This window comes from Peromyscus maniculatus, chromosome 3 (genome assembly GCF_049852395.1).
Source record: "Peromyscus maniculatus bairdii isolate BWxNUB_F1_BW_parent chromosome 3, HU_Pman_BW_mat_3.1, whole genome shotgun sequence".
Lineage (NCBI taxonomy): Eukaryota > Metazoa > Chordata > Mammalia > Rodentia > Cricetidae > Peromyscus > Peromyscus maniculatus.
In genome coordinates this window covers 149,294,730-149,321,827 of record NC_134854.1, presented here as the reverse complement: position 1 = coordinate 149,321,827, position 27,098 = coordinate 149,294,730, and the positions used below count along the sequence as shown (strand labels likewise).

Here is a 27,098-nt window from a genome sequence, read left to right as displayed (position 1 = left end):
TGGGTTCAAGGTGTGAACTCTGAACCACTGTTTCTTAACGCTATTGATCGACGAGAATGCTAGGCAAGAGACAGGCTAATAAAAGCCAAGTGTCTAGTATACCTGTTAGTTAAAAAAAAAAAAAATTAAAAGCCAGGCGTCCAGTTTACTGTTAGGCTCTTTAAAACAGATTAACATTATAAATTACGTGTATGTGTATGTGGGTATGTGCATGTGAGTGCAGGTGCCCAAACAGGCTAGACGCATCAGATTCCCCTGGAGCTAGAATTACAGGTAGTTGTGGGCTCTGAGAACTGTCCTCTGCGTGAGCAGCACAAGCTCTTAACCTCTGAGCCATTAATCCCACCTCCCACTGTTGGGTCTCATTCCAAACGGTGGTGCCTGGCTGGGACCTCGCAGATGACTCTCAGGCCCAAAGGGAAGGAAGAGAAGCAGACACCCCAGCCTTCCAACCTTGCACGTGGCCTGAGCCGATTGGAGGATGGAGGCTGAGGCCGCCGGGGCTGGTGGCCTAGGCGAACCTGGGGAAGGGGCGGCAGCGGTCCGCGCCCCCGACGCCCCCGCGCGCGTCCCCGCGGCCTCTGCGCAGTACGCCCAGTGGGTCACTGGCCGCGGGGCCACCTTCCTCGGCGCTCGGCAGCTCCCGGGAACAGGATACGGGCACGGGCGTGGCACGGGGCCGCGGCTTGAGCACGTTCAGCGGGTCGCGCTCGGGAGGGTCCTCGGCGCTGCGCGTGTGGCGCCGTGGCCGCGCGGTGTGGAAGCGCAGCAGCGGGACCTCGTTCCTGCGCGCCAGGAACTGCGAGAAGGGCGGCGGGTTGGTGCCAGGCTGGAAGGGGCCCTTGGCGCGGCCCAGGCTCACCAGGTAGTGATGCTGCGGCGACAGGTAGACATCGTAGCCGTTCTCCAGAGTCCTCTGGCGGAACCTGCAGTTCTCCGGGCTGAAATGATGCTGGAAGGGAAGGGGAGCACGAAAGGGTGAGGGCCACCGCCCGGTTAAGGGCCAGTCCCTCACCTCCCTCTTAAGAAAGGCTGTCTGAGTGCTGAACTTGGCTCCAGGTTTAGGAGAGAGGCTTACAGCAGTAAGGGCCCTGGAGGGCACTGTCTAGAGGACCTTGGTCTGGAGTCCAGCTTGCGGGAGCAGGGCCCAGAAAGAGCTGGTGACACTCCTCTTGTTCAGGGTCTGCTAGGAGAACTAAACATCACGTTCTCATTCATACTAGTATTCATTCATTCTTTCTGTTTATGTCCTCGTCTCTCTTTACTGTCTGCAGGGGGGACTAGGCTAACATTCATAGTCTGCTGCCCATCTCCCATAGCCCCCTCTCTCTCCATTCCCGGGAATGAACTAGCGTTTCGTACATGGCAGGCAAGGGCTTTACCACTGAACGACAGGCCCAGCCCCTTTTCTGTTTTCTCGTTTTGAGGCAGAGTCTCATTGAGTTACCCAGGCTGGCCTGGAACTCTGCAGTGTACCCCAGGGAGACCTTGACGGCTTGTGCTACTGGGCCAGTATTGTATAGTTTTTAAAGCTCTGCTGGCTGCGAGGAGGTTGTGGTTTGTCTCGTTGCCTAGAGACTGGAACTGGGACAGACTTTGACTGGGGTCAAATGTAAGTTGAGGGTCCTGACCCCAAGACATAATGTAGATTGAAGATCAGGAACACGGACTTGCTAACAGGTATTCTGGGTTTGGACTTCATTCTCCCAATTGCACTGAGTTTTATTGAGTGCCTACCTGGACCTTCACATGTTTCCCAACTTTACAAGGAATTGTAGAGATGAGGGCTTCCTGTGTGCATAGGTATCTGTCTGCTCTGGACAGATGGTATTGTAGGTTCCGGGACGTGCGCAGCAGTAACTAAACAGAACTTTGTACCAGACATTGATAAGGGACTCCTGAGTCAATCGGCCCCTCTTCATTTCCACCTCAAAATGATTGGGACTATGCTTTAGCCTTTAGTTTAGAAAAACCTTGGTTTACAAACCGAAGGACCCGCCATCACCCCGAGGGCACAGGTAATTATTTGGAGGTCATTAGCAGGAGGGGCAGTTCAGGTCACATGGTCCATTCCACTTCACTTTTTCTAAGGGAAGAGACCGAAGTTGGGAGGATTGAGGGAACTTCCCCAAGGCCACAGTTGGTAAGAGAACTGTGAAGACACCAAGGGTCGCTCGCCCTTTCTAGTGTATAAATTAAAAGCACAAATTGACGTGGCTTTAGAACCTACAGCGTAACAGGGACTGCGTGCCTTGCAGGAATGGGGACCACGGGACAGTGCAGACGGGAGGTCTAGAGTCTCGTTCCAAACCCCAGCTGCAGAAACCTGAGCATTTCCCACTGAGACTGAGGGAAGCACTTAGTGACAGCAGGTAGCGGCCAAGGGACACTCTAAAGTTGGAAATACCACAGCCCTGACGAGAAATACAGTAAGGGCTGGAGAGATGGCTGGGTGATTCAGAGTGCGTACATGATCCTTTCCCTGAGTTCAGTCCCCGTCCCCCCCGCCCCCAGACACAGGATTTTGAAAATCAAATCTTAGAAGAAGAGATAAAGTCATTATAAAGTGGTGGCCAACACAAAAAGAAACTCACTGATCCGAAAATGTTGCCTCTGAGATCCATACAAAGGAACCTTCTAGTCATGGCTCCTGTTATGACCACGAGGCCAGCATCCTCCGATCTAATCATCAAGGCACCTGCAAGAAAAACTCTCAGGTCAAAATATGCAATTACCCCTTCCTTGAAACATTTTCTGAAAATCACCCCCAAGACACCTCTCTGTTGGGGATGGCATCACACAACTCTCCATGTCTAATTGTTCCTCCTCACTTCCCGTGACTCCCAACTCTGACATCAACACTCATGTGCCTCCTGCTTTATTCCCCTTCATGCATGGGGATCTCCCAACAGGCCCACATCTGTGCAGCACACCGATTTCCCTCCATCTGGAGGCTGCTTCTCTCTTTGCCTGGCTACTATCTTTTAGTGTTTGGGGCAGCGGTCCTGTCCTTCTAAAGATGGCTGCTTCTATGATTTTAAAATCTTTGTTGAAATGTCATTCAGTGACCCAGCTTGTGTAGAGCCTGGTTCTCCCTCACTGCAGGTCCCAACCTGTATGCTCAGAGTTGATCTCTCGTCCCTGCCTGGTAAGTCGCTTCCCCTTCAAGGCCAGCTGTAGGCATCTCTGTGCCTTCTTACCTCCCTAGTCAGAACTGACTCCTCTTCCGCACAGTGCCCCTGCTGTTACTACAGGTGTCCCTCACCTGGCTCTACCATATTTGCGTGTCTGAAATCTTTCCCAGAGAAGCCGAGAGCTCCACCCCCAGACGTTTAATAGATCCCAGGGATGGCCAGAATTTGCCTCTTGGACCCGGTCTTTTGTGCTTTTCTCACTTGGAGATGTTTTTTGTAGATGCTGAACTTGGACCACTTTCAATAGCCTCACTTAAAAACTTTGACTAAGGCCTGAAGCATGAGTATATCATCCACACCTTAAACAGTGGGCCCATACCTTTAAATAGCATTCTGTAATAAAGATAAGATTAAGCCACACTGAGCCGGGCGGTGGTGGTGCACGCCTTTAATCCCAGCACTTGGGAGACAGAGGCAGGCGGATCTCTGTGAGTTCGAGGCCAATCTGGGCTACCAAGTGAGTTCCAGGAAAGGCGCAAAGCTACACAGAGAAACCCTGTCTCGGAAAACCAAAAAAAAAAAAAAAATTAAGCCACACTGTATTGTAAAATGAATGGTGATTCAGCAAGACTTGGCCTTTGCTGTTGAAAGTAATTTCCTTAGATCTTTGAGGACACTTTCAACTGCCTGCTGCGGAACGTCAGTCACCTCAAAGCCCCAAGGAGGCTGCTCAGATGGGACTTCTAATCCCTCTTCAGAAAGGTCTGTGCCTAGTGTGTGGTAGAACATCATGGGAAGATTTGAAGCTTGAGGCCTCTTTCCTACCCTACATAGGCTCAGAACAAAGACCTTCAAGGGGAGGGAACAGGCAAAGGTCAGGTATCCCCTAACGCCAAAGCCTGGCACATGCTGAAGTGGGGATGATGTGGATAGAGCCTGGCACACACTGAAGCGGGGATGATGTGGATAGAGCCTGGCACACACTGAAGCAGGGACGATGTGGACAGAGCCTGGTACACGCTGAAGCTGGGATGATGTGGTCAGAGGGAATGTAAGTAGACCTGAGCCCAGGAAGGTGACAGCAGAAGAGGACAATTCATTTGTTTCAAGTGTCTCAAAGTTTGGCTGCAGGTTAGCTTTCAGGAAAACTGCCAAGAGGGGAGAGGTACCACATGTGTTCTTCAAAAACAGTGTCTGATATGTGTCTCAAGTATATAGCTGATTTCATGCATACTCAGACTTACATAAGGAATACAGAAGAATTTCTGTCCTGAGGGCTTTTTGGTCCAAATCAAGGGGGGCGAGGTGAAGGATTACATTTAGTGAGTGTTTTTTTTTCCTTTTCCTTCCTTCCTTTCTTCCTTCCCTTATTCCTTCCCTCCCTCCCTCCCTTCCTTTCTTCTCTCTCTCTCTCTCTCTCTCTCTCTCTGAGTGGGTACCCTCCTAAGCACTCTATATATTTTGAATTCTCAAAACAACTATTATATTGTTAAAATAAACACCGTTATCATATTAGTAGTTGCTGGAGCATCTTGAAGAGACAAAGCAGGATTTGAACTCAGGTCCGTGACATCCTCCTGCCCTGCAGCTGTAGCCTCCGACAGAAAAAGTGATAAAATGCCACTAGGACATCGAGTTTCTGTGCCCATGAGGGAGGCTGGTCCCAGTCTGGCTCCTTAAGAAACTCGTAGCCTTGGGAATTCCACTGCTGCAGCCCCAGTCTCAGGAGCGGTCTCGGTGGGCACAGCGTGGCGGTTCCTGCCTGCTTTCTAGGGTTACCACCAATCAAACGGGATAATGGCTGCAAAAATGACTTGACAGCTGACCACTTCCTCACCCTGACGTCTTGCCAGCCTGTCTGATGATTGCAGGCAGTGAGCACAGTATACATGCCCTCACTCTAGGGCCAGTGCTAATAGAAAACACCCTGCAGAGTAACTGAGTGGCTACCAGGGATAGGCACCTTTGAACAGGGTTTCTCTGTGTAGTTTTGGTGCCTGTCCTGGATCTTGCTCTGTAGACCAGGCTGGCCTTGAACTCACAGAGATATGCTTTGGCTCTGCATCCCAAGTGCTGGGATCAAAGGTGTGCGCCACTGCCACCTGGCTTTAATGAGCTTTTGAATGAAACCAACAGAAGCCAGCAGAAAAGTTCACTTGGCCAAGTACATGCTAAGCCACACACCAAAAGAAAAGAATGGACTATTAAGCAAGGGTGATAATATGCAACTCTTTTCTGCCATTTCCAAAAGTGAGCACAATGGGGAGTGGGAAGCTGGCCTTGTTTATATTAGAAAAAGCTTACCAACCCTGGAGAGGCCCCAAGAGCCTTCTGAGTTCAAGGGAGCTTGGGCATCTTGGGGGGGGGGGGCAGAGCATTCCATCTTGTTAAGACCAATGACCTGAACAGGAGTTGGACACTCCACTCTTAACCAAGAACTCAATAAAGCAAAACTTTAACATGAGAACTTTTGCCTCATTTTGTCATCGTGAAGATGTAATGAGATGTTCTGACCTCCAGCGGCACTGCATGCATGTGGTGTACAGACATACATGCAAACAAGGCTGTGTACATATGAAATAAAATAGACAAATGAGATCATAACAGAACCAAGCTCTGCTGTGAATATGTAATGGGGGGGGAGATTACACTAATAATATGTAAAGATAAGAACAAGATAAGGAAATGCACTGTTAACTGAGTAGTGCTTTGGCTTCAATGTTACTCCCCTCCCCCACAGGCAAAGCTTACACAAGATAAAAACCACACACAAAAGCTAAAGTCAGGTCAGTTCACTTTACCGTTCCTCAGCCACATTCTTTGCATCCTCCAGCCCCGTGTCTGTCAGCACCCAGGGAAAAAGGCCTGCCATTCAGACTTTCAAAGCAGGCTGACCTCATACATCCTCCCCACACTTGGCCCGGACTGTTCCAGACTGACTTCTTGGTCTCTGCAGAGAGGCTGCCTTTCAGCAAAGGGATTCTATGATTCTAGGAATGTTCCATATGTATTCTCTAATTATAAGCAAATTTCCAATCTCTAAAACCAAAATAGTTTCCCCTTATCCACTGTCCAGCGTTTGAAATGACATGTGGTCTTGCAGCGGAAGTCAGACAGTCTTCCATGGGAGGAATGCAATGGCGTTTCCTACAAGATTGATAATGTGCTGGGAGATAAGAGGTCTATGAAGAACTGTGTCACTTTTCCAGTGACAGAGGGGTGTGTGGTGTCAGGCACCTTGTCCCCTTCCACAGAACACAAGCAGGGCTGGGGACCCATGAAGTGTACCCAGATTTATTTCGGATTCTCCCCATCTGGCCCAACCCTCACTTCCAAGAGGTAACTCCAGCATCCTACTTTCTCCCCTTGAGTTCTGGAGGATGCTTGGTATTTGGAGAGAGCCTCTCTCCTCCTCACATCTCCTGTCAGTGTAGCCCTTGGACAGGTATAAGCTGCTGGCTTTGTACGTGACTGTATGTGGTTTAAGGTCATAGCAGAGAGAATGTCATGCATGTAGCAAGGGCCACATCCAGAAAACTGGGTTCACCTGTTACAACAGCAAAGAAATCAGAATCCCCATAGACAGCTCTTTAGTGAAATGAAAATGCAGATGCTCTACATGGCACTGAACCCAGTTGCCTCTTCTGCACACTCTTCCAGTAACTTTGTAGATTTGGGTTTTTACTTCATGTTTATGGCTGTCTTGTCTGCATGGATGTCTGTGCACCACATTTGTGCAATGCCATCGGAGGTCAGAAGAGGGCATTGGATCTCCTGGAACTGGAGCTATGGACCACTGGAAGCCACTGCTTGGTGCTGGACTGAACGTGGGTCCTCTGCAAGAGCAGCAAGTGCTCCTAGCTGCTGAGCCACCTCTCCAGTCCTACTTAGAATACCTTTTACACACCCACTAAAATAGAAACTGTGTTTTCCACTACCCACCTCTCTCATCTCTATTTTCTATGTATTATCCCTTATGCTGGAAAGGGCTCTCATTTGAATACATTTAATTGATTGGCAGTTATGGCTTGCTATCCAATTTTCCATAGAATCCAACTGTAAGAATATTCCAGGTGTCTCACAGCACCAGGGAGTTCACAACCAGTTCAGTTTGTTAGCAACTAAACACATTTCAGCTCCTCAGAGAGCACCAACTCCTACAGGGAGCCTCAGAAGCACACCCAGCATACCTGTTGGGTAGATGCATTCAGTCAGACTTGCCAACACAACACATCCTGGTAGCCTGGTGGTCTGTCTTTAACACATGTCTCTTGAGAAGGTTTTGTTCTGTTTTGAGACAGAGTCTCACTGCATAGCCCTGACTAGCGTGGAGCTCGCTATGTATACCAGGCTGGCCTTGTATTGTATTAAGGGTGTGCCCAGCTCTTGAGAATTTTTACAAAGCCAGAATACTAGGAATCTGGAGTTGAAAAGAACCCCTTATTTCGTTTATTCTAAATCTTGGGATCCGAGAATCTCCCCCACTGTTTCCCCCAGTTAAATTTCATCATCTGTGGTTTGGTCTGGGTTATTCTCCTCTTTGAGTCTGTCTTTCTGTCCATTTTCCCTCCAATTCTTGGACAGAAGGAAAGAAAATTGTCTCTCGTTATTGGAAATGGCTTATGGCAATGATTATTCAGGTTGAGAAAAACCTGTAGGTCCAATTAAGGAGAAGGAAAAAAATCTTCCTCTTAGGTTCATCTCTCTTTCTCTTTCTCTCTCTCTGAGAGAAAGAAGAGAGAGAGAGAGAGAGAGAGAGAGAGAGAGAGAGAGAGAGAGAGAGAGACAAGCACACAAGAGGCTGGAAATTCAGGTTCTCCCTCTTATCTAGCCCAAGCCTCCTCAGCACCCCTGGAGGTCAACAACAGGGCGTATTCCCTCTTCCCAACCTGGAGCCAGTACTCACTGTAGATGGTCTGATGGGGTGTGCCATCTACATGGCCATCCTTGTGGATCTGGAGGTGATAACTGTTCCTGGCTGTAGCCGTATACAGATGGGTCAGGCTGCCCCAGCTGGAGCCAAGCAGTGGGGAGGTGTCCAGGTAGGCTCTAACAGTGCCCCAGCTGCTGGCGCTCCACAGAGCACCCACCAGGAGTCTGAGGCAGGTCCCCAGCATGGCACTGCTCTCTGAGTGGCTAATGCTGAGCTTGAAATCTGATACTCCCAGACAGGCCGGGACCTTGCTGGCCTTCCTCTCTTCCTAGGAAGAAGCTGAGAACTGAGGTGGGGAGCCAGGGCTAAATTCCCTCCTTTTTGCCCTGGGACTTTTAAAGGGTGGTGGTATGACATCAAACAGGAAAAACAATGCTGCCACATCCTCTGTGTTGTAATCACCCATTCGAAGAAAAAGCCCAGACTTCTTAGGCTTGCGGAAGGCACGTCGGTTCCAGGCACACACATACACACATACACGCACGCACACACCCCTCAGTTCCAAGCCAGTGCTCCCAAAAGTGAATAAAGCGTGGGCAAAAGTTATCTATGACCGTGGGTCATCCGTTGACCTGTCCCACTTCCATCAGGAAATGTGAAGGCAGCCAACAGCCTTTAAAAAAAAAATAGCAACACATCAGTCACCCGCCTCCTCAGCCCTCCTCTCCCTTCAGCGTTCGCGTTTTGGTTTGCTCGGGCCTTTTACCTCCAAGTATGTGCCCAGAGCTACTCCTGGCTGCTGCATTAGGCAGGTGTCCTGAGATACAGAGATATATGACGCCACCAGACAAATGAGACCCTCCACACACACACCTCAGGAAGGGCATGTGAGGTAGAGGCAAGAGCTCAGCACCCCCCACCCCACCCCCCATTCCCATTTGCAAAGACTTCAAGACAAGAAGAAAGGAAACAAGGTCTTGAGGTCAGCAAAAATGGCAAGGTCTGGCTTCTCAGTTTCCCTCGTTTGGGTGATGCAGGGAACCAAACTGGCAATTATGGCTTTGCCGATAGGAAGGAGACTCATTCGGAGGATTTGAAGGACACCGCTGGCTGAGCAGAGGGGTCAGAGGGCAGGAAGCATCCAGGAGCTGCAGGACAGGGCATCTCCACAGCCGGGGTCTGCACACTGGGACCTTGTTGTGTGAGTGGATGGATGATGCCTCAGTGCAGAAACTGCTCTCCGCACACCCTCTGTGGAGGTGCATCTGATGGGGGGCGGGGGGTTGTTAGGACTAACACATACAGTCCATTGGAGGGCAGGCTGCTGCAACACACACCAGGAAGACATGACCACAAGGGGGGTGCTGCTCACTCAGTGTCTCAGTTTACTGAGTCCCTACCATGGATAGGTATACCACGAGCCATCAAAGTTGATGTAAGAGAGAGCCCGATGGGACCAGTCCGGCTGAGGAAGCAGGTAAAGGCAGGTAGCCATGGTGTGAAGCTCTGGTTGAGGCGAGCGGAGATGCCGATCCCACCTCTAGTTGGGTCCAGGCTTGAGTAGTTTACAGAGCATTTTCTCATTGGCTAGTTCTCTGAACTCCACTGCAACTCTGTAAGACACGCACACCAGGCTATTAGTATTTTTTATATATGTATTTATTATTAATTTCTTTATTTACTAAGACAGAGTTTCAGTACATAGTGCTGGCTGGCCTCAAACTCACAGAGATCTATCTGCTTCTATCTTCTGATTGCTGGGATTAAAGACATGTTCACCATAGCTGGCCCTCAATTTTTTTTTGAAAATGTGTAAGTGGGTGTGTTGCCGTGGGTGTGTTGCTGTGTGTGTGTGTGTGTGTGTGTGTGTGTGTGTGTGTGTGCAGCAGCACCCTCAGAGGTATTTCTTAGGAGCTGGCTACCTGATTGTTTTGAGACAGGGTCTCTGATGGGGACCTAGTATTTGCCAACTACACTAAGCTGGTTGGCCAGCAAGGCCCCCGGACCCTCCTGCTTCTCCTCCCCCAGCAGTGAGATTACAAGCCTATAAGTAGGTCCTAGTCATCAAATGAAGGTCCTCATGCTTTTGTGGCAAGTGTTTTGCCAATGGCACTATCTTCCCAGCTTCAGTATTTTAATGTTATACATGAAGAAACCAAGAGCTGGAATGTGTCTTTCCGAAGTCACAAAGCAATACCTGGTAGAGCTAGAACAAGGTTTACCAATGCCCCAGATGCTTCTCCAGGAAGAACCGTAGCCACAACTTATGCTCACTGAGAGACCACCAGCCCACTTAATCTCCTGCTTGCTTTTCGTTGTACTGGCTCATCTAGTAACCCTGCAAGGAGGCAGCCATTAACTTTATATACATAAGGAAACCATGTATGGGAAGGGTCTAAGTAACGTGACCAAATACAAATGGCCAATGCACAAAAAGAGCAGTGATGAGCAGACTGGACTCTGGGTCTCCTAAGCCCTTTGGACGATGCATAAACTCCCACAGCCCATAGAGCCAGAGTTATGGAACCCACCCTTGGTGAGAAAGAACAGGTTTGAAGAGATCACTTTTTCTCTAGTAAACCAAGCTTCCTCCCAGGACACATCTTTAGGGAATATGTGCTTGTCGCTCCAAGGTTGGTAGAAGTTGCCTAACATTTATGTCTGAGTCTTATTTAATAATGATCACAAGGGAGAGTGGTGCACACACCCGTGTTCCCAGTGTTTTGGAAATACAGGCAGGAGGACCAGGAGTTGAAGGTCATTATCAGCGATGTAGAAGTTGGAGGCCAGCCTGGGCTACACGAGATCCTGTCTCAAAAGCCTAATAAATGCCTCCAGCTCCTGGCGCTATCAGACTTGGGTTGTTCTCGGAGTTGGTTAGAGAAGCTTCACTCTGCAGTGGGCAGCAGCTGGTGCAGAGACTCTCAATTGTTTGACGTGCTGAGAACAAGAGACTGGGTGCTCAGCCCTACACTGGACATCTACATGAACACCCACACCCACGAAGGCACAGAGAACTTCACAGAAGAGAAGGTGGGGAGAATTCAAGAGCTGGAGGACGGGGAGGAGTACTGTGAAATGCTGTCTTCTAGACCAGACACAGCTATGGCTCTCACAAGCTCATAGCAACTGTGGTTGCCTGTCCAAGGTCAAACCAGCCAAACCCCAGCAGAGAAGGGATAGATTTCCAGGCCTCACCTCTTACTGAGGAGCTGTTGGCAGGAAACTGTTGCTGGGGGAAAGACAGGTTTTTTTTTTTTTTGTTTTGTTTTTTCCAGGTGTGGTCACTGGTAGGTTTCCCATGTCCAGTGGATGGTCCTACATCCATCCACACACATAAGGGCAACACTAACTGCACTTGATGAGTTATCAAGGGAAGAGATAGGATATTAACTTGAGAGGTGTTGAGAGAGATAAGGGGAGCTTGAGGGGGATGATGGGGTAGATATGATCATAACTCAATACATACGTGCATCAGATCATTAAAAATAAAGAAAAACTTAAAAAGAAAACTTCAATAAAAATAATAGTAGTAGCCACAAAAATAGTTCATACATATAGTAGACCGCCTTAGCTAACTGAAGGAATAGTTCTCTTTCAGAACAGAAATGCCAATTTCTCAGAAACATTTGCTGTTTGGAAATCCCACGTTTCCTTTTCCGGTTAAGAATGGTAAAGGTCTGGGAAGTTCCTGTGAGCCAGTTCATGGCTACTGAGAGTCTTCTCTGAGAAGAGAGATGAGAGGAGGGAGTTTCAGGAATAAAGAACAGAACAAATATTCTTTAGGGCTTCCCATACCACTGAGAAAGGCTTTGCTCACTTCCAGACTCTGCAGGAGTGCCAAATTAGCAAGATGTGGAAGAAATGCTAAGGGCATTCACACAAGCAAGGCCATCAGAGGAATGATGCAGTGGTCTAGCTCAGAAGGAAGGGGAGAGCTGAATAAACTTTGCAGGAGTGACAGAAAAGGCTGTCACCCACCATCGCTGACGGGGTTCCTGGAGAGACTATGGGAACAGAGCTCCTGATTTTTTCACTTGTCTTATGAGGAAGTGGTGTCCACAGATTTTCCTTCAGAGAGAGGCTCTGGACACTTAGCAGCGGGATCTGAAGGCAGGAGCCTTGTTTCTGCAGGGTGTGAGAGACACGTTCCTCACTTGACAAGAGTTATGAAAGATGCAAGGCTCTCCAAATAGTTCTTTGCATTTTGCAGTGTGGAAATGTTGAGAACGCAGATGAAATTTTGTTCATTGCAACAGGGTGGAAGCAACATTTCCAGCTCCTGGGTGCACTTCCAGCTGGAGGACCCTGTGGAATTCCCAGAAGAACTTCAAAACCCAAACATCCTAGGATTGATCTCGTTTTACCTCTGATGAACCAGAAGGGGTCAGGATGGGAAGATCCACCATCTGTGCTTTGTTCAAAAGGACTTGGAATATTCTGATATTCAAGTGTTTATCAACAAATGGGCTGTGAGCTGAGCCCTGGCATTAGATTTAGCACATAGAAACCAAGACTCCCTTTACAGGCTTGCTCCACATCCCACTGCCTTCTAGAATGCCTCACTGAACTGCAGATTCAGATGCATCTGGCTGGTGTCAGTGTGCAGGCACACAGCCTTTCCCTGGAGCCTGGAGGGTGGTCTCTAAGGCTCCTCAGGTGAGCCTTGGGAGCAGCCCTTCAGGCATGTTGGTTTGGAGTCCTTGCATCTAGAGGGCACTACACTGTCACAGTTGAGAATCTGAGAACCAGTGTGAGCTCCTGAGCTCAAAGTGAAGCACAGACACCAGATGTGAGCAGGAACCTCAGTTTGTGTTTTTTAGGATGTGCCAGATGTTGATTTCCAGTGGATGCCTGGATGTGGCAGAAGGGCTGGTCCCATCTCTATCCTGCCCCGAAGCCTTTGCTGGGGAGCTGTGTGGAGGCCTTTGGTGAAGTCTCTACCATTATACTCACAGATCCAGGCTTCAAGTATGGATAGAGACAATGAGGATCTCCTTAATTGTTTTAATCAATCGTGCTTATTTGAAGTATTTTTAACATTAAACTTTAAAAAAGGTTTGTTTTTATTTTATATGTCCTATAAATACCTGGGTGTATGAATATGTACCATGTACATGCAAGTGTCTGTGGAGGCCAAACGAGGGTGTCATAACCCCTGGATTTCAAGTTACAGGCAGTTGTGGGCTGCCTGATGTGGACACTGGGAACTGAACCTGGGTCCTTTGCAAGAGCAGCAAGTATTCTGAACTGCTGAGCCACCGCTCCAGCCTGACAAGAGACATTTTTAAATGAGGATGAAAATTAGTAAACGAACAATTCACTCCTGCTGTTCTAGCCACATCAGCTCTAATGACACAGATTTTGGCAGCAAACGGGAAAAAAAGCCGTCGCAGCCCCAAGAACAGTAGAAAACTGCCAGCCACAACTAAACTGCCATGGTAATTCAGTACAGTGTGGCTCTGACTGACTTCATGTGAGCCCAGGTAATCCAAATGATGAAGAGTTAGAAATAACTTATGAAAAAAATAAAACCCTATCAAAACAATTTAAAATATGTAAATGCAGAAATCTCAAGTTTTCCTGCCAGGTCAGAAACTATCACACCCAAAACCCATTGTCATAGTCACAAAACAAATGAGTAGGATGTTTACTTGACACAAGTTCTAGTTATTTGGGAAGAAGAACTTCAGTTGAGAAAACGCCTCCATCAGTGACTTGCCTGTAGGCGAGTCACTGAATGACTGATGGGGGAGAGTCCAGCCGACAGGTGGGTAATGGTCCTGGGCAGGTGGTCCTGGGTTGTGTAGGAAAGTAGACTCAGCAAGTCCTGAGGAGCAGGGCAGTCCCCGGCCTCAGCTTCAGTGCCCGCCTCCAGATGCCTTGCTTGGGTTGCTGCTCTGACTTCACTTGACGATGGGCTGTGATGTGACAGTGTAGGAGGAAAGCTCTTTCCTCCCCAAGTCACCGGTTTTTATCACAGCAATAGGAACCCTAACTAAGACGCCTCTGATAAGTCTTTTGCACCCTGAAGGCCTCTCTGCTGACGCAGGAAATCAGACCGAATCAGGAAAAGCCCAGGTTTAATGGGTAAAGCGTTCCCCGGTGATTTCCCGGCCCCTCAGAGAGGAGATGGGGCTTCTTGGCAGGAAGAACCACGTGTCTGTTCTCTGGGATGCAGCTTTTATACCCTGTGGGAGTGGTCTTGAGCCTCTCTGGGGGCAGAGCTGTGTTTGGAGGACTTTAAAAGGGTTTTAGGGAAAGAGATAGGGGAGGGGAGTTGAGGCGGATCTTCCACCAGACTCCTTCCAAACAGTCTCCTATGATGGGACTCCCTTTTGGTCCTCTCCTCCCTTCACCTTTCACTTGTTTTTCTCAGATGGGGGCCCCTTTTCTCAATGTAAAGACTTTATAACAATTTAAAAGATGACAGCATTGGCTTGACCACCAGTAGGCTATGACAGAAGATGCTGGAAGAATCAGGATGAAGTAAAATCCTGAGAGATAGAGGAGGTGGTCCACAGTGGCTCTCGCCTTCTTTTCTGTTTTAAAAGGTCCCGTCCACTGGTGATAGGACTTGATAGCTCCCTGTGTGTCATGTGGTTGTTTTCCATCAGAGGCCTCATGGTGTCTCACTGTTCCAGTGGTACACACGCACACAGTCCCTGAATCCAGGCAGATGGACAATCACACCATCCTGGACAAATGCTTGTTCTTTGGGTCCTTGAAGTTCTCAAGGGAGAGGCCATGACCTTCCTGAAGAGGCCATTCATGTGTCTAGTCCACTTGACAGTCAATTCATGCTTCTTGTGCCAGGGGGCAGCTCAGTAGCAATGCACGTGCTTTGCATGTGCGAGAGCCGGAGTCTCATCTCCAATTCCACAAAACACTAACCAGCTAAACCAATCCAAGACGTGGCTCTTTCTAACCAAACGGATCTGCTCTTAATGTGTCGGTCAACACTTTGAGAGAGGCCTGCAAATGAAGGGCACAGTCTGGAGCACCAAGGCGCCTGCAGTTCACCAGCTGGAAAACACTGTGCATTTTCCAATGCTTCTCACTGACCATGTCTAGTTATTGATCATCTGTTTATGTCCAGTACAGCCCTGTGAGCTGGGCTGGGGAGTGTTTGTGGGGACTTTCCCAGCAGCTTCCTGGCTCCAGATACATGTATTCTCTATTGTAGAGATCTAAAGGAAATGAAAAAAAAAATGCACCATTTTCAGTCAGGATTTATTAAAAAGCAAACCAATGAAAAAACTCTGAAATAGAAGGCGAAAATTCTCCCATAGTTTCTGGAGATGTTATTAAAAGTAAATCAGGACCTAGAGGACAATGACATATATCTATATATAATTACATATATCATGTGTTATAAATAAATATATATTCATTCATACACATTTAAAAGCCAACATTAAGTATGTACTATATTTGGTATAAGCACACTTTGTCCACGCTAAAGTGTGTTTTGACCATCATTCCAGGTCAATATGAATTTCTCCTCCTCCTTCTCCTTCTCTTTCTCTTCTTCCTCTTTCCCCCAAAGTCTTGTTGGTAAGAGCTTGGCTTTGAACTCACCATGTCTAGCTTCAAATACACAACCCTCTTGCCTCAGCCTACTTAGTGCTGGGATTCCATATACCACCAAGCCCAAATGCATCTTCTTTTTAACAGTTACAACCGCATATATTCGCCATGTACCTCCCATTTCTTTAATATAAGACACGAATAAATCACTCACCAAACCCTGTCATGTGTGTTGGCTTTCCTGTCAGCATTGGCCTCGTTTCCCTTAAACACGGGGTGTAATCCTACACAGATCACTTCTGGTCTCTGCACTCGCTTCCCCATGGGTCAGCACGGGGAGGGTGGTGGATGGAACCCTTCCCAGGGCTTCACCCACTCCAGCGCTCTGGGAATTTATCCTGTCTCCCATCCCTTCTGTTGCCCCGTTCATCAATTGGTGGCATCCACTTCCTAGCTTACTTCTCTGTTGCTGTAATAAACACCACGGCCCAAAGCAACTTGGGGAGGAGAGTGTTTGTTTACTCATGTGTCTCCAGCGTTGAAGCCACCAGGGCCACTCCACGCATGCAGATGACAATGACAGGAGAGACAGGGAGATTCAATGCACTGGGGACAAGGTCTCTTTGGGTGAACTTTGGATGCCTTTTTCAGGGGGAGGAGGGGGCGGAGGCTGGAGCCCCGGGTGACCAGTCCTCAAGGACGCTGCCAGACTGCACTCCCCTCCTGTATTCCCCCTCTGTTCCCTTGTCCAAAACCAGGAAAGACACACATACATCCAAGACTGGGAACTGTGTAGGGAGGCAACAAAAGAAGCTGGGACTGCAGAGGAACCGTGTGTGTGTGTGTGTGTGTGTGTGTGTGTGTGTGTGTGTGTGTGTGTGTGTTGTGCTCACACCAGCTATCTCATCAGATTAGTGCTCAGAGGCCCACCCACGGGACCCAGCCTCCCCCCTTCAGGATGCCTGGGCCTGTCACGAAGTCCACGTAGGGGAGCAGATATCCTGGTTCCCACTCACCTCTTTGGAACCGGTGACCTGAGTTAGCCTACCCATGTTCAGGACGCTACATATCCGGACTCATGTTATCTTGGGGTCCTGGGACTCCTCGCCTCCTCTCCACCCTGTGGACACGTAGCCACTGCACACTTCTCGGAGGGCTATTTCTAGCCCAGAGGCCGGTAATTCCTCCCCAGCCTGTCAGCTCAGGCTGTGCGTGTTTCGCCTGGGACAGGCTGCCGAATGGGTTGGGGGTTTAGCAGAATGCAGGATGTTGGGGCTTCCGGAGGAGGCATCCCTTCAGCCTGCTAGAGGTCAGGACTACTGAGATGTGGGGGTGGGGGACAGGACGCTCCTGCTCTGTGGCTGGAAAGTCCAAAACTCTCACTGCTATGACAGCCCCTTCCCTGGTCAGACTAGTTTTGTCCTTAGCAGAGCAGAAGGTTAGCACTACCCTGTGGCCAAATGCAGACTCTGGGCTTAGACAGTCTTGGTCTGAAATGAAATTCCTCCTGCACCAGGCAAACTGAGTTACTAAAGTCTCCACTCCGGGCTGGAGAGATGGGATGCTCAGTGGTTATCTTAACTTACTTTCGGTACTAGCTTACTGGAAACTGCTCTTCCAAGTGGGACAGAGTTTGAGTCCTTAGCATCCACGTTTGGACTGATCACAACTGTCCATAGCTCCAGTCCAGGGATTCAACACTTTCTTGTTGCCCTCTGCCGCACTTAGGTGCCTAAACACAAATACACATAATTAAAACTAAAGATAAAAATCTTCAAAAACCAGTATCCACTAAGTAAAAGGATGAGTTCTTCTCCTTTAGTTTGAGACTGAAGAAAGAACACTGAATTTAAAGTGAAAACCAATGGACAAACCTGGGCTCCCACTCTAGCTGCGCTGGTGGGCCTCTGCTGCACTGTGTCCAAGTGAGCTTTTTGTGGGAGCCAGTTTTCGGGTTCCTCGTGGCTTTACCCAGCAGGTCCGCATAGAGGATGATTAAGACCACAGGCCTGAGTGCAGGTGTCTGAGATGGTCTGCACTTGGCTGTGCTGGGGGAGGAGGTCTTTTGCTCCACCCCTTGGCATCTCTGTAAATACCTTGGGGCAGAAACAGTCGGGGGCAGTTGGAATAGGTTCCAGGCCCTCTCAAGGCTGTCCTTTATTTTCTATCTGTTTATCTCTGCAATATTCTCTGCAATAAATTCTTCTATCTAATATTTCCTGCTGCTCACACTCAAGAAAACTCTGGGGAGCTGTGGGGTTGGTGGTTAAATGCCCCACAGCTTTTCTTGTGTCTTGCAGTGTCCTAGCCGCATCTCTCGTTGCTGCAATAAAACACCCAAGAGAAGCAACTCAAGAGAGGGAGGATCTACTTCAGCTCACTGTTGCAGGGAATGTAGAGCTGCCCGAGAGTGTGGTGTGTGTGTGGCGTTGGCCCACATCTGAGTGGATCAGGAGGCAGAGGGAGTCTGGAACTAGACTCCAGCATACGCTATAACTCTCTTATCCAGCACCCACCCCAACCCCAGAAGTCCCTCCTGTTATAACCCACCTCCAAAAGTTTAGATAGCCTCTTCTAAGGAGCACCATCACCCGGGGACCAAGTGTTCAATCACATGAGCTTGCGGGGACATTTCCCATTCGAATCATAGCATGGTAGTGTCTACCTCTGTCAAGTAAGGCTGGGTCCCCGTCCAGCTTCTTCTCAGGTTCGTGAAGATGAGGGAGCATGGGTGGAACACTTCTTGGACTATGAGCAGCTGCATGCTTGAAGGCAGTTTAGTCTTTGTCTCCAGTGACTTTACATTTCAGGGCTCTCCATTTCTTCCCCATTACCTTGTTTTTAGCAAGAACCGAGGTTGTGCCTTAGCCATGCCATGGCTTCTTCCTCCCATTTTCTCCCACAAAACACAGGGCTCTGTTTTCCAAACTGAGCCAATTCACCACATAAAGTGAGATGTCTCCTAATAGCATTACCTAGCCTCACATCCCTCAACCAAGGCAATGGTAACACATATTCTTCTCCATTGCCTGCACCCCATTTCTGAAGAATGCAGCCATCCTCCGTAACTTCATGGCAACTGTATGGCCCCCTTTCATGCCTTGATACTGTCCAGATCAAAGTCACCTGATTGCACCCGACTTCCCAACAGCTCTGTGTAAGAGCCATTTCTTTTATTTTGTTACTTTTTTTAATGCATGAGAACACAGAGACCTAAAACAAGCTATTGGATGAAACGAGATCTCATGGTCAATGAGTTGTGTCCAGTTCTCCAGTGTTCTGTGCGTTATAGCTGTGGAATCCTGAAGGAGAAGGCTAAGTCAGTTTATCCTGTGAGATTGTGTGATGTGAGTTTTTGGCTCCATATTTGATCTGTCTGAGGGTTTCAAACTCACCTTGCCTTCTCCCTGGGTCAGGTCAAATTTCTTTGTCATTTCAGATTAGGCAGTGTGTCTGTAAAATAAGAATATGATATCTCTTCTAAAAATTATGACAAGACACTCATAAAGGTGAGGCAGAGCCCCAAACCTTCCCCATTCAGCCGTCCTGATAGCTTAAAGGGACACCATTTAATATCCATCTGTGCAGGAGGGGAGTACTGAAGACCTTACTTCATTCCTTCACTGTCATTGGAGAACATGCAAGGTGGGAAGATGGAAGCCTGGGTCTCTTTCCTGGCTTTCAAGACTGTGGCTGGAGTGAAATGACCCATGTGCATGTTTATTTTGTGCATATTTCTTGGAAGTAACTGATTCATCTACATGGAAATTTTTCTCAGATTAAATCCAGGTCCTTACCCCACCCCAAAAAAAGAAAGAAAAAAAAGAAAGAATATGATATCCACTACACATGTCAAGTATCTGGCTCATGGTAGCTCTCCAGCACACCTATTCTTTATATCCATTCTTTATATTTCCTAAAAAAAACATTATTCTAGTTTGCTTTCTGTTGTGTGATAAACCACTCCACCCAAAGACAAAGTGTGTGGGGGTAATATTTGGCTTACCCTTCCAGGCCACTACCCATCAGTGAAGGAAGTCAGGGCAGGAACTCCAGCAGTAGCAGGGGCAGGAACCACGGAAAGAACACTGCACTGGATCCCACCCAGGCTCATGTTCTGCAGGCTCACCTGCCTAGGGATGGAACCTCCCACACTGGGCCGGACCCTCCAACATCAATTAGCAATCAAGACAAGGCCCCACAGATGTGCTCACAGATTGATATGCTAGCGACAATTCTTCAGCTGAGGTTCCCTGCTCTACCAAGACTAGCCATCACAGATCTAACTGTGCCTGAGAAATGTATGCACATTCACACTATGTCCACCCCCAGTCCACAGAAATCTTTCAGGCCAAAAGAAACTGAACATCCAATTACCTAATGCACACACACACACACACACACACACACACACACACACACACACAATTTCTAATATAATCCGGACCAGTGATTTTCAACCTTCCTAATGCTGTGACCCTTTAATACAGTTCCTCATGTTGTGGTAACTCCCGAACATAAAATTATTTCAATGTGCTAGGCGGCGGTGGTGCACACCTTTAATCCCAGCACTCTGGAGGCAGAGCCAGGCAGATCTCAGTGAGTTCGAGGCCAGCCTGGTCTACAGAGCAAGATCTAAAGCAGGCATCAAAACTACACGGAGAAAAAATTCTTTCATTGCTACTTCATAACTGTAATTTTGCTCCTGTTCTGTTATGAATTATAATGTAAATAACTGATATGCAGGGTATCCGATATAGGACCCTGTGGTAGTTTGAATGTAATTGGCCCCCATAAGCTCATAGGGAGTAGAACTATTAGGAGGTGTGTCACTGTGGGGGTGGGTGCAAGATACTGCCCAGCGACAGTCCTTCCTGTTGTCTTCTGATCAAGATGCAGCCAGCGCCATCTCTGCCTGCACACCGCCATGCTCCCCACCATGATGATAATGGACTGGATCTTCAAAACTGTAAGCTGCCACCTCAATTAAATATTTTCCTTTATAAGAGTTGCTGTGGTCATGGTGTCTCTTCACAGCAACAGAAGCCCTAACTAAGACAGACACTCAAAGGGGTCATGACCCAAAATTTGAGAACTGCTCTTATGGACACTACTAGATTCAGGGACACTTGGGTAAAATAACACTGTACTTGACTTCAGGGAACTTATGGCGTAGCTGGGAAAGCCTCTAGTGAGACTACTCTAAGAACAGTTGTGTATAACAGAGGTATGCTCAAAGAACTCCGGGATTCTGGCAATAAGGGTCTCCATACTACCCAGGAGCAGTGAGATTGTGTTTAATGATGACCCAGCTTTAGTACTGCTGGATACATACCAAAGGACTCTAATTTCTTCTACAGAGACACACAGCCACCCATATTCACAGCTGCTCTATTCACAATAGTTAGGACATGGAAACAGCTCAGATGTCCATTAACTGGCGAATGGTTAATGAAAATGTGGGGTATATATACAGTAGAACTTTATACAACTGTGAATACAAATGAAGCCATGAGATTTGCAGCTAAGTAGATGGAGCGGGAAACTCCATTACACTGAGTGAGGGAACTCAGCTCCAGAAAGACAGATATCACATTTAGGTTCCTATATGGATCTCCACATTGAATCTTTAGATTTGTGTGTTTGTCTTGGAGCACCATAGGATCTAGGAGACTAGAAAGGGTCCATTGTTCAGGAGGGAATAAAGAGTTTCAGGGGAAGGTAGGAGAGGACACTGATGATAGGAAAAGAAAATGGAATTTTGATTGGGGGAGGGAAAAACAAGATCAAAATATATTTTATGAGAAATTTTTAATAAAAAATGCATTTGGCTGGGTGTGGTGACATATGCCTTTAATCCCAGAGCTAGAAAGGCAGAGGCAGGCTGATCTCTGTGAGTTAGAGCACAACCTAGTCTACATTGTGAGACTCTACCTAAAGAAAAAAATCAACAACAAAAAAGAGTTTTGATTTAAAATTTATTTCCTCTTTAATTATGTGCCTTGCAGCCTGATAAATCCTGGAAAAAACAGGGGATTCAGTTTAGAAAACAGATGACAATTACTGTGTATGGCTGTAGGGTGTGTTCAGTGAAATAACTTCATTTAAAAAATATTTATTTACTTTTATTTTATGAGGATGGATGTTATACTAGCATGTATATCTGTGTACCATGTGTGTGCACGGCCCCCAGCAGCTGGAAGAAGGCATTGGATCCCCTGGAACTGGAGTTACAGATGATTGTGAACCACCATGTGGGAGCTGGGACTCGAACACCAGTCCTCCAGAAGAGCAGCCAGTGCTCTTAACCACTGAACCATCTTTCCACATGTCAGTGTGTCAACTTCAGCCTGTGTATTAATCTAATGTTGGGAAGAACTGCTTCATGATACATTATCATTAAGAAAAAGACATGATATCTGCTCTTAAAGTGTTAGGGAAAAAAGACAATTCTATCAGTCCATTAACGTGTGGTCATGGGGTAAGGTCAAGATGGTGTGAATACAGATACAGAAAAAAGTGCCACAAACTGTCCCTTCTAGGGTGTTCAATGAAAGACCAGGAGGACACAATTAACTGACTTCCGAAAGATGAGTAGCTCTGGAAAATGCAGAAAAGCAGAGAGTTAAAAAGAATTAACATTCTCTGCAAAAATAAACTTATTACAGCTCACTGCCTTTGGGGGTCTCTTTTTCTTTCTTAGAACATTTTTATGTGAAAAATTATACTCAAAAACACACTAGAAAAGGTAAATTAACCAAATAAACAAACAAAAATCCCTAACTCAACACTTCAAAGTATTCACTTTTTTTTTTTTTTTTTTGGTTTCATTTTGTTTTTTCAAGACAGGATTTGTCTGCGTAGCTTTGAAGCCTTTCCTGGAACTCAGAGATCTGCCTGCCTCTACCTCCCGAGTGCTGGGATTAGAGGCATGCGCCACCACTGCCCATCTCTAAGTATTCAATTTTGAGTGAGCATTATTCTAGACACAGCTATGTGTATTTATGGATAGAAGAAACTGTTGGCATATTTAACATACATATTTTTCTAACAATGAGGCCACATGACATTGTGCTTTTTTTTTTTTTTAAGACAAAAGTGTTTAGCTATCACTAGGATTCAACATAAGAAAAAGAAGTGGAAATCAGGCTGCAGGCATTGGCGGACACTCAGTGTGGTTGCACAGGTTTCCATAGAACCGGCCTCATCTCAGACAACAGATTACGAAAACATTACAAAGGCATTATGAGGTTGGATTGTTGCATGGCTACCTTACAGACGTAAGGTTACTTGTGGCTGGGAAAATGCTAGAGAAAGTCAGGCAAGCAGTGCCTCTCCCTCATGTCCTGTGTTTGCTAATAGTGATGTTGTCTGGTGCTTAGAGAGAAGATGAGCCAAGGCCAAACACAGTCAGTGCTGAGCAAGGACCCAAGCTTAGGTCTATTTGAGTCTGTATCCAGTGTCTTTTATAGCAATAACCAGGCCATGGATGGTCCTGACCATGGAACCTCGGGCGTCTGGCTACGGGTGTTGAAACAGATTAAGTGGTTAATTAAGACCATGAACAGCTCTGTCTTATCTGACACCTTTCCCTGGAGTGCTCTGTGTGAACCTGTGCCTGCTGTAAGTTTTCCTGCTCACGCTTCGCTTTCCTGCATTGTTAAGGCCCCCAAGAATGCATCTGGAGAGGGCACATAGTTTAGCAAGCAAGGAGAAGTTCCCTGCCTTCCTCTGCAGGGTAGATGGATGACTCCAGAGCCAAAGGCAGGGGACAGCAACTTTCTGAGGCTCCATCAGTCTAGGTTCACTTTCTGGTATTAAAAAGAATGCATTTGAAATATAATTTAAGCCCTAAACATAAAGCAAGCTTCCCTTGATGACCTCCCACCCCCGACACACAAAGCAATTGTGCTGTGAGAATTGGCAGAGGCATCCGGGCTTTGTAAGCAAGTCCCATGAGCCCACTGTGGTATCCTAGGGATTCAGAATGGCCATTTAGATTCTGTATGGGTGAATCTTCAGGAGCTTGGCTTGCCAGTCTTCTTTCCAAATAGGGATGGTCACTTGCTCAACCTCATACTCTCAATAGAAGGGTGTAGCTGAGCAGCCAGCATGCATAGCTTTCCAGTGTATCCAGAGCTGTCCTCCTACTTTCTGCTCCAGAACCAGGGTTTGAGGCCTGTGTTCTCTTATGTACTACCCTGTGAATTCCCTTCCCAAAGAGCTTGGTCCACCTCTCTCCTCAGTGTATCCATGTTGTCCTCAAGACTGACGACACTCTCTTCATCCAGATGCCATGAAGAGAGTTGTTGCTGGGGCAGTGACCTCTGCTGGGGGCTGCCAATGATGGGAACTGAACCTGGGTCCTCTGCAAGAGCAAGTCCTCCCTTGCTGAGCTGTCACTTCTTCTGAGTGTTCTTTTGTATACTTCTGTTTGTACCCTGGCATGCTAACCATAATCCAAAGTCGCGGGAAAAGACTCACCCTACAAGTACAGTATTTTAAGGACACCCATCACTAATCACTTCTGAACATTTGGTTAAGAAAATTCTAAGCCCAGCCTGGTGGTTCATTCCTATAATCACAGAACTCTAGAGGTTGGGGCTTTGGGTTCAGGGTCAGCCTAGGCTATGACAAGAGACAAAAAAAAAAAAAAAAAAAAAAGAAAAAAAGAAAAGGAAAACACCTTAGCCATTTTTCACATAATGTGGAAGCAGGCCCAGAGACTATATTTCTGTCTATTGTCCTTGGATATGGCTGTGAAGATGGTGGCTGGAGCCTGGGATGACATCATTTTCACAGAGGCCATCCAGGAGTCGGGAAGAAGGCTGTGGAGTTGTCCCAGCTTTTGAGGCCCCTGTGTGACAGTCTCCAGTGAGATGTGGGATAGAACCTGGCCTTGAGGCTAAGGGACAGGGCCCACAGACTCGACTTTAGGGAGTTTAGCTGCTGAGGCCATTTCATTGAGGGTCACTTTATTAATTCTGTATTAGTATTTAGGCGTGTGTGTGTGTGTGTGTGTGTGTGTGTGTGTGTGTGTATGTGTTCATAGGTGAGCACGTGTACCCACGGTGTGTGTGCACATGAGTCTTGAAGCTAGAGGTTGACATTTGGTGTCTGCCTCCACTGTTCTCCAGCTTATTATTTATATATTCATATTTTATTAGTTTATATGTATGAGTATTTTGCCTGCATTGTCTGTGTACCACGTGCATGTCTGGTGTCTGCGGTTGAAAGAGGGCATTGGATCCTCTGGAATTGGAATGATGGATGGTTGCGAGCCACCATATGGGTGCTGGGAATCAGACTCTGGTCCTCTGCAAGTGCTCTGAACCACTGAGCCATCTCCCCAGCTCCGTTCTCTTCAGGTCTCTCACTGATCCTGGAGCTAGACTGGCTGGCCTGTGACCTACTGGATTCCCCCCTACCCCCCACACCCCCACACTCCTGTCACAGGCCCTGCCTGCCCACTCCCACAGTACTGGAGTTACAGGTGCATGCAGCCACACCTGGTCCATCATGGTGAGGAAGGCATGGTGAAGCAACTCCCATCATGGGGGAAGGGAGAGAAGAAGCAGAGGAAGAGAACATGGTAGCTAGAGTTTTCCTGCCTTGCTCACAGTCAGGACAAATCTCTGTCACCCGCCAGTCCCACAGCCGCTCAGACCCAACCAAGTAAACACAGAGACTTATATTGCTTTATAAACTGTATGGCCGTGGCAGGCTTCTTACTAACTGTTCTTATAGCTTAAATTAATCCATATCCATAAATCTATACCTTGCCACGTGGCTTGTGGCTTGCCGGCATCTTCACATGCTACTTGTCCTGGCGGTGGCTGGCAGTGTCTCTGACTCAGCCTTCCACTTCCCAGAATTCTTCTCCTCCTTGTCCTGCCTATACTTCCTCCTGCCTGACTACTGGCCAATCAGTGTTTTATTTACTAACCAATCAGAGCAACACATTTGCCATACAGAACATCCCACAGCAAACTTTATTCTCACTGTCTTTCTCCCCCATCATTCCATTTGGGCTCCCAGCTCATGGGATGGTGCCACCCCACATTCATGGTAGGTCTTTCCTCCTTACCTTCTCTAAGTGACTTTAAAGCCAGTCAGCTTGACAGTGAATGCTAATCATCACAGCAAGCCAGTAGATCTTTTTCAGTCATAATTATTGTTTCTCTTGACCATTTTTCTGATTAGCAGAGGGATACATTCTTGTGGTAAGACACTCATGCTTGGTACATGAGTATTCCCTACATTCCCCCTTTAAAGGAAAGCCATGGTCAGGATTCAGAACTGTGTCTGATTCTGTGTAACTAGGCTCGTGTCATTGGGTGACGAGGCTGTTTCCAATCTTTCATTATTAAAGATAACCTTTGGACGATCCTCCTCCTCCTCCTTCGCAGACTCTTCTCACATGCGTAATTATGTCCTTCGTGTAGATTCCTAGAAATGGAATTTCCGGGCTAACATGTGTGACATTTTCAAAGCTTCATACTGCCAAAGTGTTTTCTGGAAGGACTGTATCAGTTATCCTTTGGCCGGCATTGATGAGCATGTTTGACTTTCATCAGGATTTCCCAATTTCTTTCAGCTCTTTTACAGGGAAGTGATGCAGCGTTGCAGAAAGTACTGGAAGCCTGACTCAGTTGTCGAGGACTAGAGGGTCAGATTTCAAGCTCCGACTCCACAAAATCTGGTGTGTGAACTTGCTAAATCCCCTCATTTCTCAGTCAAGTTAAAAAGCTACCACACACTGCAGTGAGTACTGCTGACTCCACACTCAAGATTATTCCTCCCCCTCTTCCATTTGAGACAGGCTCGCATCGTGTAGCCCTGACTGGCTTGGAACTTGCTGTGTAGACCAGGCTGGCCTTAAATTCATGGAGATCTACCTGCCTCTGCCTCTGCCTCTTGAGTGCTGGAATTAAAGGCTCGCACCACCATGCCCAGCTCTCTCTATGATCTCCTAACAGAACCTCATCAGACATTTAAAGTTTTAGCACTTCAGGGGATTCAGCCCTCAGCCCAGTGGGTGGACACTATGATGTGAGCCATGGTCCTCAAACCTTGCAATCTCAGGACCCCTTTACACTGTTGGAAATTCCTAGAAACCCAAAGAACTCCTGCACATATGGATTCGATCATATTTTCTGTATTTGCCTCTAAATCTGAGAAAAGTCTTAAAACTATTTATTAATTAATTTAAATATGAACAAGCCTATGAATACACTTTTACCAAAGCAAAAAATAAATAAGTTCTGTGGTAAAGAAAAAAGATATTGTTTTTCAATCTCTTTATTGTCTGACTTTGTAGAAGACACCTGGGCACACATCTGCCTTGCACTCAGTAGGGGAGTGGCTGTCCATCAAGTCCATAGTCCACGCATCACAGTCTCTGTAAAACTCCCCTGGGAGACAAAAAGGCAACAATCGTCTGCAAACCACTTTCACCTTCCAGAACTCTAAAAAGATGGCCACAGCTCCAGGGCACTGCAAAGCCCAAATGGAAGCCTGCTGTGGTGACCTCATTGTCCTAGCCAGTGACTGGCCCCGGG

General features: G+C 47.3%; 1 protein-coding gene and 1 long non-coding RNA gene across 2 annotated transcripts in view; both read right to left on the bottom strand.

Annotated features, from left to right (window-relative positions):
* Nucleotides 1-385: 385 nt before the first annotated feature.
* Fgf23 (fibroblast growth factor 23) lies at nt 386-9,620 on the bottom strand. Its single transcript, XM_006987874.4, has 3 exons — nt 8,041-9,620; nt 2,595-2,698; nt 386-952 (listed from the first exon to the last, which is right to left on the bottom strand). The coding sequence occupies exons 1-3, from the start codon at nt 8,249-8,251 to the stop codon at nt 512-514; spliced, it is 756 nt and encodes a 251-aa protein (XP_006987936.1). The 5' UTR covers nt 8,252-9,620; the 3' UTR covers nt 386-511.
* Nucleotides 9,621-11,353: 1,733 nt separating this feature from the next.
* Nucleotides 11,354-27,098, bottom strand: part of LOC121828132 (uncharacterized) — a 29,368-nt gene continuing 13,623 nt past the window's right edge. Inside the window, exons 2-4 of the long non-coding RNA XR_006070620.2 lie at nt 18,933-18,990; nt 17,124-17,269; nt 11,354-15,197 (exon numbers count right to left, since the gene is read on the bottom strand). This is a non-coding gene — a long non-coding RNA (uncharacterized LOC121828132). The remainder of the gene's footprint in view (nt 15,198-17,123; nt 17,270-18,932; nt 18,991-27,098) is intronic.